At 34.5% G+C, this 14,274-nt stretch overlaps 1 protein-coding gene across 1 annotated transcript in view; it reads right to left on the bottom strand.

Annotated features, from left to right (window-relative positions):
- Positions 1 to 14,064, bottom strand: part of LOC123865946 (LIM domain only protein 3) — an 81,440-nt gene extending 67,376 nt beyond the window's left edge. The window contains exon 1 of the mRNA XM_045907169.1: positions 13,811 to 14,064. Coding sequence (XP_045763125.1) covers positions 13,811 to 13,816 — 6 coding nt within the window. The 5' untranslated portion in view covers positions 13,817 to 14,064. The remainder of the gene's footprint in view (positions 1 to 13,810) is intronic.
- Positions 14,065 to 14,274: the final 210 nt, after the last annotated feature.

Raw genomic sequence — 14,274 nt, 5'->3', positions numbered from 1 at the left:
GCTGACCGGTCAGTTGTATGAGCTATTTATAATTTTTAGCTAGCCTTCAAGTGTGACTTCAGAGTTGCTGTCCTGTAATGAGCGGAACCAAAAGACGAACAATGATGCTAAAGCTACTTCGGTTTTACTAAAAAAAATATCAAAAATCATGTAATAATGTTGGACAACTGCCTCTTATGCTACGTGTAGGGCTCTACGACCGGTTCAGAATGCAAATACTACTGAGAAGAGCCGGCAAGAAACTCAGCAGTTGCTCTTTTCAAATCATAAAAAGTTACACTATATTGTAGTAGGAGTACACCATCCTGTGGGCAAGGCAACTGAAAGACCGTTGCTTCCAAACAACTTTGTCAAGGAATGCTACTATTACCTACCATGCTGTATTTTTTTCATAACATTGAACCAAATATCAAGATTCAAGACCCATAATGGGGCAAACTTTTTAATGAAATAATTCGGACAAGGCCTCCCAATACCGAAGTAGTAAAATCTTAAACGTAGACACAGTTTGTCCCCTACTTAACGTGAAGTTGCCAAAATTTGCATAAAATCGTCCGAACGAGGCCAGCGCTGCAAACTTTTGACTGTTCTTTAAAAGCACTCAAATCGGGAATGGCCGATAAATTGACGAAGTCATTTTTATAGTAAATCATTTTAGGTGTATTTGATTTAAAAGCGCTATTTTTTAGGGTTCCGTACACGAAGGGTGCCAACGGGGCCCTGTTACTAAGCCTACGCTGTCCGCCTGTCCGTCCATCCGTCCGTCTATGGGCTGCATCTCGTGAACCGTAATAACTAGGTAGAGAGTTGAAGTTTTTACAGAACGTGTATTTCTAATGCCGCTATAATAACAAATACAAAAAAAAATCAAAATGGCCACCATGAAAATTAAAAAAAAAAGCAATTTCATGTACCTACCTACTATGTTACAGAACCCTTCGTGTGCGAGTCCCACTCGCACTTGACCGATTATTTTTTACATAGTTTATTATTATTTAAGTAAACGAGTATACTAGACAGCATTCGGGGAGCTTCGAGATGTCTTGTCATCCAAAATTCTTCAATGCTTGAAGACCAGTCTTAGAACAGAGCGTGTGCGTGAGTTATGGATCCGAGACATGGTCGCCAACTACTAAATAATAATTATATTGGGCTTCAAAAGAAATCCCAGAGAGACAGAATGACGTTTTCCGAACCTAATTGACGGGGCAAGTCTCAATTATTCTTTACTATACTTACCTACTAAATGTAGAGTTTCACAGGGGTTTAAAATCAATACGAAATTACAGGCAAATGCTAGTTCCTAATAAGATTCAATAAAGAATGTTACAGAGAGACGTGTGATCAAGACAAATCAATTTCGTACCTACTTATTTGTAATAGGTACAATATATCGTCAAACAGTACATATTCTTTTTTTTTTTTGTTAATATAGGTACAGCCGAATTTATATGAAAAAAGTTTATGTTCATGTCAACAAAAGATTTATTTTATAAAACGCTGCAACTTTTTTCATATCTGTGTTTCGATATTATAATGAAAAAGGGCAAAGTGGGTGGGCCAACGAGGAGTCGATGACGTTCAATAAACACTTCAAAGTTGGAGCTTCGAATGTGCTACAGCAGGCTACACTAGCACCTGTTTACATGGAAATTGCCATTAATAGCTCGTTCACACAGGCTGCGTAAGCGTAGACGTAGCGCGTACCATTGTGTTGTAATGTATGGAACTGTATGAAACATGGCACACCGCTTGCGTAAAGCGTGGACGAATGCGTAACCCGGTGTGTTAGGGGTTTACGCGCGTCACTACGCACGTGTCACATGTACGCAATTGGTGTGAATCGGCCTTAAATGGGCTTATCAATGGAGAATTTTATCAAGGTGGACGGAGCTGATTCTATAGGCGCAATGCCCACTGACAGAGTGGTGTAGTTTTTTGACGTTTCCGTTATGAAAAAAAAATGAAAACAATTTAAATCTCTTAACGTAAGTATAGCTTTTTTGAATAAAAAATGATAACATAGAATACTTGTATACAAAAAAAAACTATTGATATTTTTCATATTATAAAAATCGTATCAAGCCCTCATACTATGATAACATTATTTACTCCTCTTGAAACAAATTTACTCGTACGCAGATAACTTTAATATTAATGGGTCTCTTTATAATTTTGTCATAATGAAGGTTATCTCGAGTCTTGACTAAATGAAATAAGGTATCTAACCCACAGAGACTTTCTGTAAAATATCAAATGATTCGCCATTTAAATATTTGGTTAGTAAGAAAAAGCCATACTTCCAAACTTCCTTCATACTTACTTAATACCTATGTATATACCTATACTTATAATGTAAAAGTATGGAAAGGACATAGGCTAACTTTTTATAAACGGATGTTTAACCAATTTATATGAAATTTGGTGCAAGGTACTTCAGGTTGCATCTCGGAAATTTACATAGTATTAGGCATCTTTTTATCCCGGAAAACCAAAGAGTTCCCACGGGATTTAAAAAAAACAAAATTCACGCGGACAAAGTCGCGGCCATCAGCGAGTTTGATATAAAGGCATTTTACTATCTTGGTGTCTTGCTCAAGATAGCGTCAAAAACTCATTTTTGATAGTGATGAATTAAAAAGGTAAGTATACTAAGGTACAAATCAATTCAGCTTGGAATAAAATCGTTTGGTTATTTTAATGGATCTCATTCCTTGTACACTTTAGTGGGTTGATGTGCTTATGTTGTCAACCAACCCGATACTATATTTGACTTGACGTCAAATATGTTTATCACCGGTTCATTCTTAATTGCCGATAACCCGCCGGCAGGTCACGACTTCCTATCGACGACAGAATTTACAATACTGGAAGGAAATGACATTTTACTGAAAGGACAACTATTACAAAACAATAGTGAAATTCTGAATGGGGCAACGATTGGTTTCAAACAATGGATAGTACCGTTATAAATTAGTTTTTTCTAAGGCACAACACATACCTACGCAGGCTATATTGCTGAATACTTTCTTAAGTGAGGCTAACGATTTCAATAGATTTCTCGTGTCATTTCATCTTATTCACAAAAACTTCTGTGATCTATGTATAAAAACCCCTAACACTGGCTCACTAATACCTTTAGTGTGGAACATGTCTTAAGACAAGGTAGGTAATATGTTTAATTAAATTACTTAGCATTATGAAAGAAGCCAATGCAGTGCAGTAAGCTCAGGTTACGTGTTGTTTGATGCAGTCTGAATGTGTTAGGGAATAACTACTTAGGTGTATTTTTTATTTCATTCATACTTAGTATCCTTCAAAAACTGTCATAACACCACCTCTGGTAAATACTATAAAATGCATTAATTGCATGTCTAATTCAATATTCGGGTTTAGGTCAACGTTCTATACCAAATACGAAAATTTCAGATTTGTAACTCATTTCAGCTTCGAGCTAGAAACCTGTGACATACGGACAAACAGATAGACAGCAGAGTGACATTAATAAGGCTACGTTTTTACCCATTCGGTACGGAACCCTAAAAACATTATCTGAAAAAAAAATTTTAGATTAATTAAGAAATTTTATTTTGAAAAGGAATACCTACTTTTCTCATCCCTAAAGTATTTCTCTATGTTTTATTTTAGATTGGTTTTGATAGGAAAAATAAATTATTTCTTCTATTTCAAGTCGGTTAAAAAGTTTAATTCTTAGGTACCCACTACATATGAACAAAGATAAATACCAAATAACGTCCTATTATAATATTACAAAGGACTTTTAAATAACGATCCGTCCATATAATTATTATACTTATATACAATTTAAATAAAAACGATGAAACGAAGCAAAATTAGATAGGTATATATTTTTTTTTGTATGACTGTATTGGTATATTTCTGACGTGAATAAGTCTAATTGAGCTAATGAAGAGGAATTTCTTAATTAGTGGTGTTTGTACGAGCCATGGGCACACGTTCTGTACCGAAACGGGTTAATTACCAGCGATAACTCTTTAATTAACCTGCCTAATAACAGAGTATTTGCATTCGAGCCGCCAATGTAGTAAGACCAATTAGAGAGTGAACGAAATGTATCGAAAATATGGGTTTATTACAATGTACCTAATTGCTTTCAAAATTCATACTTAGATACCTACTAGATTCTGATATATTATTATTCTCCATATCTACCGATTTTATCATTTTCTCATGAAAGCCACTTAATCTAGTCAAAGATCATGTAGGTTTTTTAGCTAGCTTTTTAATCGAAAATAGTCCGAATTATTATGTAGGTCAATACGTCGTTGGTGGCTATTATATGAGGATTTCTTGACAGCAACTAATATTTGTATGACAATAGCTCTCAAATCGCATGTACAAGGCCCAGATCTTCATTAGCTTCTTATTTTAGTAGTTTTTACAAGATGTACAGTATATTTTCATTGTGCCAGAACGTGTATAAACCATATCAGACCATGTAACTGTTACTTATAAGTTATAAGTATAAGAAAGGATCCTAATAAGTAATTCTTAAATAGGTTGACATTGATAATATTTACTTTATACCTTTCGTCACAAAACAAACAGACGTCAGCGCACGTCATTAGTCACGCCACCAGAGGTTATCTGTGCTTAATGAGTAAGGCTGGGACCAAGATAACTCATTAATTAATTAGTCTAGGTATAATATGGATTTATAGAGCGATACCCTGACTTGGGGCCAACTTTTTTCAATTTACAGACTAGCGCTTGGCTGCTGCCAGTAAGTGATGAATGATGATACAGCCTAATGTGGAGAGCGCTTGCCTAGAAGAGCCTATTCACTCTTGATATAAATGTAGGTACCTACATTAAAATTGGAGTGGAAAACTTAAGCCGGAAGAGCATTATTCTAGCGGTTAAAATACCGATTGAAAAACTTGTCTAAGGTACTGTTAACTGTACTAAAGTAAATTAAAACATCTAAAAATAATGATATATTTTCCTACTATAAACATTGGGACAATAATACCAGTAGGTACATTTAGATCTGTTAATTTTGGGTTAGGTTAGGTTAGGTATATAGTTAGTTATATTATATTATCTATATATAGTTATATATCTATATATCCGTCTATAACTAAACAAAGATTATTAATTTCCTTTTCACAATGGGATGCGCAACGTACATGAGACATTATATTATCGCAAGTATATTAAGTACTGTTGTATAATATACATATTACATATGGAGGTATTTTGGTAACTAAGTCCGTTGACTCCTACACTATAATAGTATACCTACTTAGAGACGTACCAAATTAACTTGTACTGACTTCGTTAAGTAAATAATAATTACGCACATTTTTCTCTGTTCTAATAAAAACAAAATATTTATTTTTTTAGATGTGGTTAATTAGTTATAAGGATAAATAATTGCACTTTCTACACCAAAATAATTAATATTATACTTGACATTTCGTTAATTCTTATCTTTTCACAGCTGTCTTTTTGTGCGTAGTTAATTAAGTAAAAGTTGCAATAAAATTGGTGATTTTCCTATTTATTGCTTTAAAGGTATTTAGAAAAAGAATCAAATGTCAAATTGACTAACTGTTCAATATTTATGAAATGTTTTTAATTCTCTCACAAGATGAATATCTGAACATAGTTCGGTATTTTTGCAGAAGCACGAACTTTTAGAGCGAGAACTATATTTAGTAACTACTATTTGCATTTTATCGAACTTTCTTTTAATTTCCTCTACATAAATGTACAAGAAAATTACGCCATCCAAATAGGCTTCGGCTTAGGACATTTTTTATTAAATCAAATCAAAATGAATTCATTTTATGTAGGACAACTAGTGTCTCTTATGCTACGTCTCTCTACCACCAGACCGGTTCGGAATGCAAACTTTACCTGCCTATACCTGCTAAATACCTATACGTAGCCATAGTATGTTCACTGTTGACAATATTATCGAAGCCGGTGCTTGTAATGAAGGTGTACATAATACTGGAACACGAGACAGCGAACGGCGTTCGTAATTAAATAAGTAACAAGAGGAAGCTCCACCGCCACCGCCGCTGCTGAAAAACAAGCCCGCCAACCTAATTACTGGTGACCTTCGATCAGGGCTGCCAATTGGAATGTTTCACGTTTAGAACGCATTTCTTTTTAAATGATTGCTGCTTGAAATTTTTTGACAAAAACATTTCATTGTTCGGGCTTGCAATCCAAGAAATAACTTACTGGCCCGAGTGTCTGAACAAAATATTGAGTGGTTGAGTCAACAAAGTTAACTTTTTTATTTAATAACATTCATCGGTTCCTACGGGCATTGCACTGAAACGTTAAAGATCCACCGTAAGCTTATTGAAACTTTTTTTAAATGATTGCTGCTCGAAAATTTTGAAAAAAAAAATACATTTCATTGTTCAGGCTTGCAATCTAAAGGGCGAGACGGTCAAGTGGCTTGATGGCAAGAACGTAGATTTTTGCCTGAGCCAAGCATGTTGAACGTTTACAGTGTTTGCTTGAATCAAGCATTTACGTGCTTGACCGTGATTGAGGCAATTTTATACTTTGCTTGACGCGACGTTCAGACAGTGTTCGAAAATTAAAAAAAAAAACCTTTTGCTTGCTCAATCTGCTTGACAGACGCATCAAACTGCTTGAGCAAGCAAAATAAAACGTGTTTGCCAGTCGTTAACCTATTTATTGTGATGTAATAAAAAATACATTATCCTAAATTATTAATAATTATCTCAAATCATAAATTACTTAATAAAAGTAGTTTAAAATATACTTGGTCATCAGGAAGAGGATTTCCGATCGCGAACTGTTTTCCTGTATTTCTAAGAAGAGACCAACGCAGCCCATTGGATTCAGGATGTATAAACTATCCAATTAATTTGTAATAATTGAGACGATGTAAAACGGAAATCTTCCTGGAGATAAAAGTGTAAATAACATAGCTGACCGGGCTAACTGCGTCTTAAATGTCAGCAATTTAGCTATTTATTTGTATCTAACAATTTTTTATGCTTTCTGGATGACCTCAGATGATTTCTTCGGTCACGAGGTAGTAAGAGATAAATCCATCCATACACAAGTTTCAAATCTCAATTTTTTTTTAATACACCACATTTCAATTTTTTTATTACCAATTTTTCAATAGACCTGTATGAATGAAGGTGGAGTCACGCTAGACTGCATGTTTTAATTCCGTGGCAGAAATGGAGGTGCCTTCATTCAAACTTTTAAGTATAGGTTTGTATTTAATGCTAAGCCGGTGCCGGGGTCCATGCCTCATCTGGGTACAAACCTTCAGTAAGCTGGTTAGATAAGGATTTAGCCCAGACTTTTATTGCATGACCTAAAAAATCATAGCAATCGAATGCATCAGTATTTGTAGATGCTATTTTATAGTGTAAGGTTATTTTTAAAAAGTTGATTTGAGTTGTCAAAAATAATATAAAATTATTAATTTACCTAATGCAGGTAGTTTGATAAAATCGATATTTGGCTCATTCGATGTCATACAATCTGTTGCTAGGTGGCCAACAAGATTGAACTTGCATAAATACGGGTGTTTTGAAGGTTTTAGTTCAGTCTCCTTCCGAGATTCGGGGCGATATCGCATATTTTCGGTATTTGGGTTGTGAACTGGATAATTAGATGTTGTGATAGCAATCACGCTCTAATTAAATTATTTATTTTGGCATTAGTTTGTTTAGATTAAAACTCTCGGATAACCTTACACATTAAACTTGTGTTTTTTTGTGTTGGTTTTGGAGAGGACATTCCAATAATTCGATAAAAATATTTAAATAATACCTGCTTTTCTGAGTGACGCCAATAATTCAGAAGCGGGACGTGTCTCACGTTGTCTTAATTTCGCTTTGGTATCTTTTTGTAAACAACCCACATTTGATTAAAATTTTTATTGAGTTTGATTTGGTGATTAAAATTTTTAGTTTTTTTTTAAAGAATTTAGTCTTTTGTGTAGTGAAAAGTAATTTGCAATAAGTGGTTCAGATTTTGTATACATCGAATGACAAGTTAGTCGTTTGGATTTATTGTTGACTGGATATTAAAACTGAGGGTTCGGCAGTTCACGATAGGTTTTAACGATTTGACGGAGGGCAGGATAGCCCATGATTTGGATTTGACTTAGGGCAAGGAAGCCCGCGACTGACATGACAAGATTATTTAGAAACACGAGGGCGTGTTAAATTCAGGACGGCCGAACTGTAAGGTTATTTTTAAAAAGTTGATTTGAGTTGTCAAAAATAATATAAAATTATTAATTTACCTAATGCAGGTAGTTTGATAAAATCGATATTTGGCTCATTCGATGTCATACAATCTGTTGCTAGGTGGCCAACAAGATTGAACTTGCATAAATACGGGTGTTTTGAAGGTTTTAGTTCAGTCTCCTTCCGAGATTCGGGGCGATATCGCATATTTTCGGTATTTGGGTTGTGAACTGGATAATTAGATGTTGTGATAGCAATCACGCTCTAATTAAATTATTTATTTTGGCATTAGTTTGTTTAGATTAAAACTCTCGGATAACCTTACACATTAAACTTGTGTTTTTTTGTGTTGGTTTTGGAGAGGACATTCCAATAATTCGATAAAAATATTTAAATAATACCTGCTTTTCTGAGTGACGCCAATAATAGTTTAATTTAAAACAATACCCCTTCCAAATTATACCGGTTCCATCTTATATTGCATCACCACAAAGATTGCAGTCAAGGACTAACTTGTAATGGAATAAAAATAAAAATCTGAAGATGGCAGCCCTAAGCGCGGGGCACTTGTTTCAGGGGCTAATTTGTTTGCAGTAGAAGACATGAGGCACCCAATTAGCGCGACGTCACCGCTACTCTGTGCTATTGCCAATGACAACACTGCATTGCACGTCATTGACGTTAACTGAAAATGTAGACAAAGACCTAAGGTACTAGGGTAACTTTTTTTATTCTGATGCAAGTTAGTCCTTAGACTGCGATCTCGCCTGATGGTAGGTAAACAGGTGTAAATGATGATGCGATTCTTGCTAATTATCCATACTTATATTATAAATGCGAATGTGTGTCTGTCTGTCTGTCTGCTACCTTTTTACGGCCCAACAGTCATAGGCTACTTTTATCCCGGAAAATCAAAGAGTTCCCACCGGATTCCCAAAAACCCATCCGCTTAACCGATTTGTATGAAATTTGGTACCGAGGTAGCTTGCGTCCCAGTCATTGACATCGGCAACTTTTTATCCCGGAAAATCAAAGAGTTCCCACGGGATCTTTAAAAACCTAAATCCACGCGGACGAAATCGCGCGCATCCTCTAATACACCATAGTATTAAGTTTACTTGGCGCAAAAATTGCAAATGTATGTGTACACTTATTATTGATATACATATCAGTGTGTGTAGCAGTGCGTAATTATGTAGTGAGTGTAGAATATACACATATTGTACGTGTTCCTTATTAAATAAATAAAAATAAATAATAAGATGGAAGACAGTTAGCTTGGAAGGGGTATGGCAGTTTCAATAAACCCATGCCCCTATCGGTTTCCACGCTTATTCTGTCTCGATTCCGCGTTCCCACATGAGCTCAAATATTTCCGAGCGTGCATTTTGAGTTTTTTTAGGGTTCCGTACCTCAAAAGGTAAAACGGAACCCTTATAGGATCACTTTGTTGTCTGTCTGTCTGTCTGTCCGTCCGTCCGTCCGTCGTGTCTGTCAAGAAAACCTATAGGGTACTTTCCGTTGACCTAGAATCATGAAATTTGGCATGTAGGTGATCCCTGGTTTAAAAGGGTGTTTCCATCCTTCTAAATAAATAACTTACTGATGTTTACATTTCAATTATTCAAAATATCAGAATGAAAATTAAATTGTAACAATTGCATCAAATGGAAAATGGTTATTTTTAATAATACACCTAGTTATCATTAATTTAATAAAGCGGCTGAACAAAATGAAATAATCCTAACTGTAATTAATATTAGACGCGGCCATAGCAATAGACCAATCAGCGTTGATTAATTTGTACTAACAGGCTCGTTAATTAAACCAGCTTTATTAATTAGCCCAAATGAATTAATGGATATGCAGCGTATCCTACCTTTGAAAGGTTGTTACCATGTTTTAGAAATTAAAATTGAATTGAGTGTGTGTGTGTGTGTATGTGTGTGTGTGATAATTTGGAATATTTCGTGTTTATAACGCAAGTCATTCCTTCGACATCAATAGCTCCACCAATGGACCTCCACTGCTGGACAAAGATCTCTTGGATGGATTTCCAGTTTTCTAACTCGCACTCGATCTTGCGTCTTGTTTGACAGTCTTATAACTAAGTATGCAGTAGTTAAGTTACTTAAGAGGGCTCTCTCCGTCACTCGTTTCATACAATCGTAGTTCCAATTTCATTTGAATATTAAGCAACCAAAGTCCATGAAATTTTGCAGACATATTCTAGAAACTAATATCTATGTCTGTGGTTTTCCAGATTTCTGTTAAAATATTCGGTTTCAAAGTTACGCGGTCTTAAAAATTTTCATACAAATCTTTGAGCCCCTGTAATTTTAAAACTACATATTTTTAGAAAAATCTAAAACACCACAGACACAGATATTAGTTTCTAGAATTTGTCTGCAAAATTTCATGGACTTTGGTTGCTTAATATTCAAATGAAATTGGAACTACGATTGTATGAAACGAGTGACGGAGAGAGCCCTGTTAAATATTGTTTTGATTGTTTTACTTATGTGGAAATAAACACGAGTCATATGGTTGCATCTAAGAAAACTGCACATCTAACCATATTCTAGATTATTGTAAGTACAAATATTAATTACCCGACTGCGGCAAAGCCAAAAGGAAGGGTTATTGAGTCTGTTATTTTTAAATAAATAACTACCTACAAACGTAATATAAACTTATTTTATGGTTATTTTGACATGACTAAAATAAATACATTTATATTTTAATTTTGGTCTCTGTTTGCTTATTCCAGCTTACCTTCGAAATGGTGAACTCTACATGGAAGAAGTCGGAGGCATAAACTAACTACGCATATTTAAAACAAATAGAGCGAGCTAATTCGTTATAAACAGTCATTATCGTCTAGATAAGCAATAAAATGTTGTCCCTTAATTGCTCTCCGTAATTATAAGAAGAGAACCGTGTTTATAATTAAAACGAATGAAGCATTGCTACACTCCTCTTTAGTCTAGTGAGGTAGTGTAAGAGACGGCTGTAAGAATTCATATTCCTCTAATACATATTAGTTTTTAGTTTTTAGGGTTCCGTATCTCAAAAGGAAAATAGGATCCCTTATAGGATTCTTCGTTTTTTGTCTGTCTGTCCGTCCGTCCGTCCGTCTGTGTGTCTGTCAGTCTGTCTGTATCCTATAGGGATCCTACCTAATAGAAAATGAAAAGGAAAGAGCTTTGCTTGTATATTCTAAAACAGATTTTCATTTATTTTTGTGCTTAATAGTTTTAATTTACCGAAAATGTCGAAAAATTACTGTTCCCCTTTATCTCCGAAGTTTACCAGTCAAAAAATATGAAAAAATTATGGTCAATAGTATGTAAGTATATTTTACATAAATAATGAAATCAATGCTCTCTTTAACTATAATAGTTTTTTGATATTGACAATAAAACTCTACAAACAAAGTTAGTTTTGCGGTTCGTTAACATTTCAAGTATCAACAACTTACGACTGAATAATTAAAAAGACTTATTGATTATCTTGTTACGCTTTTGTGTGGCTGCCTCTTTCTATTTGTAAATGTCAAAATTTTTAGTACACGTAAAGTTGATGTATTCAGAGTGTAGAAAATGTTACCGTCACCCCTAGACCTACTCCTACACTCTTTGGTCTAGCTAATGAGCGACTTGCTAATTAGAGAAGGATCAAGCGGATATACCATTCTAAATTCTAATTGGCTTTTCAGGCCATGTCGTGCAGTGCAACTAAGCTTGTTATAAATTGAAGAGACTTCTCATGTATTTTCTATATTATTTTGAATCAACTTACGTCAAAAAGATTTTAAAAAACTAATCTTGTTACAATCTGTGTGGCTGTTTACTTATTTGTAAAAAAATTTTGCCCGTAAAGTTTATGTATTCAGAGTGCAGGAAACGTCACCGTGGTCTCTAGGCCTACGTCTACACTCTTTGGTCTAGTGATGTAGCTAATGAGCCACTTGCTAATTAGAGGAGGAACAAGCGGATACGCCATTCTAATTGGCTTTTAGGCCCACGTCGCGCAAACAAATTATTAATTAAAAAGACTTCAAGCATTTTTTTCAAGTCACACTAATGTCAGAGATAATTTTCGTTGATTTTAAATATTTGTGGTCTTAAGATTTCTGAAAAAAATAATTTGTTAATACTATTTAATTGTACATGTTTTGTACTTAACAGCTTTCAAAGTTATTTTTAAGTTTTAATTGACTCTACTAATAAAAAAATACAATTTTATATACAGTAGAGTCTATCCTTGACGAATTAACTTAGTTTTCAACACATGGTGTATGTACTTAAAATATACCCAGTTTTGGATAAGTATTTCGTTTTTAAAAATATTTTAATTTTTTTTGCGAATTTTTATTCTTATCAGATTTTGCATTAATAAAAAAAGTTAAACATTTTCAAACAAACTTGTAAGTTTTAAACCACTTTAAACTTAAGAAATACATCGTAAAACATTCTTATAAAACAGATGTAAATGCATATTATATTGAGTTTTTTTATCAAAACCACTCCCAACCCATTTTCTAATTTCATAATATTGACAATATAAAAAACCTCAAGCTATTTAAGAGAGTGATTATAATAAAATATACCTAAGTACAGGGACATAAATATTACCACATCCACATTTTCTTGCTGCGTGTGGGGCCGGCTATTCTCAATATTATTCATTAGCTAAGATGTACGATACTACTCCAATTAAGGATATTACATTTTCTTCTATATCTTGTAAGAACGTCTAGCGGTATCCTGTTTACTTTACGACTAATTTGTACAGCATGACAAATTTACTTTTTTTGCATTTAAAAAGTATTGCAGTATTGCTTCTTTGAAATTTTGCCTGAGCAATTATTGTAATAGTTGACAGAAAATGTGAGTGAGAGACTGAGCTAATTTATAATTTATAATTCATTTGTCATTTTTTATAGCCTTAAACCCACCTACCTACTTACCTACTATATACGAGCAATATAAATGATCTCTATCTCGTAACATTGTTTTTTTGCTAATCAAAAAAATCCTGAGGAATAATTATGCTTACTTATTAAAGGGAAAATGAGTGAGTTAGATATTTTTTGTACATTCGCAATTGATTTCCCGCAATTTTTCGCAGACTGGGTGTATTAATGATAACTTAATGCAATAAAAATTCTTTATATGTAATATGTATTGTGACCTTTAAAAATTCCCTCCCATAATAGTTGAATGAAAAAGTGAGTAAATTAATGAGCTAATTATTTTATCAAACAATTATTTACCGCATTTTTCAGACTTAACATCTTTATGGTAGCTTAATGCAATAAAAATATTAAACAATACTTTTTTGCTACCTTTAAAATTTCCCCCGAGCAATTATGTAGATAGTTGAAGGAAAAAGTGAGTGAGCTAATTACTCACAATCGCTGTTTCTCGCTATTTTTAATAGTTTTTCAAAGACTACAAGCCAGTGTAGAGATCATTAAGCGGACTCTTCAAAGCTGTCGCCGCATTACACTAATTGACGCAATTAGAGGGATTGCCGAACGGAAATAAAAGTCGGCTCACCTTCATGAAACGCCGGTCCCGCCAATTAGCCTAGCTCGTAATTAGGCTCTTCAGTGCAGCCGCTGATCAGTCTCTTTTCACTTAGCAAAACTCACAGCACTATTGTATTGTGTTCATATTTCGAAGATCTAAATTCTATAGCTTATAACTCAATAGTTCGTCACCGCACCGAAAAGTTTTTTCGCGATCGTGTGTTTACTGAAACACGGCGTACGTTGAAACATGTGCACGCTGCCGCGGTCGGGGAGCGAATGAGCCAGTCGAAGCTAGGCGGGGAGTGATGCCCTTCCTTTTCTCGTACGAAAGCTTCACCATTGCGGAGCTTTTCGCACAAAGCTGTAAATGCCAGATACGCCATTCTGCCCCTGAAATGACGCTTAACGCCGTAAGTGGGCAGATTGCGCGGTATTGCATTTAGGCCTAATAAAAACGATACTGAATCGAATTATTCGCGGATGATGCAA

Source organism: Maniola jurtina, chromosome 6 (genome assembly GCF_905333055.1).
Source record: "Maniola jurtina chromosome 6, ilManJurt1.1, whole genome shotgun sequence".
Taxonomy (NCBI): Eukaryota; Metazoa; Arthropoda; class Insecta; order Lepidoptera; family Nymphalidae; genus Maniola; species Maniola jurtina.
Note: the sequence above shows the minus strand (reverse complement) of the source record. Positions and strands in the feature narration are given on the sequence as shown.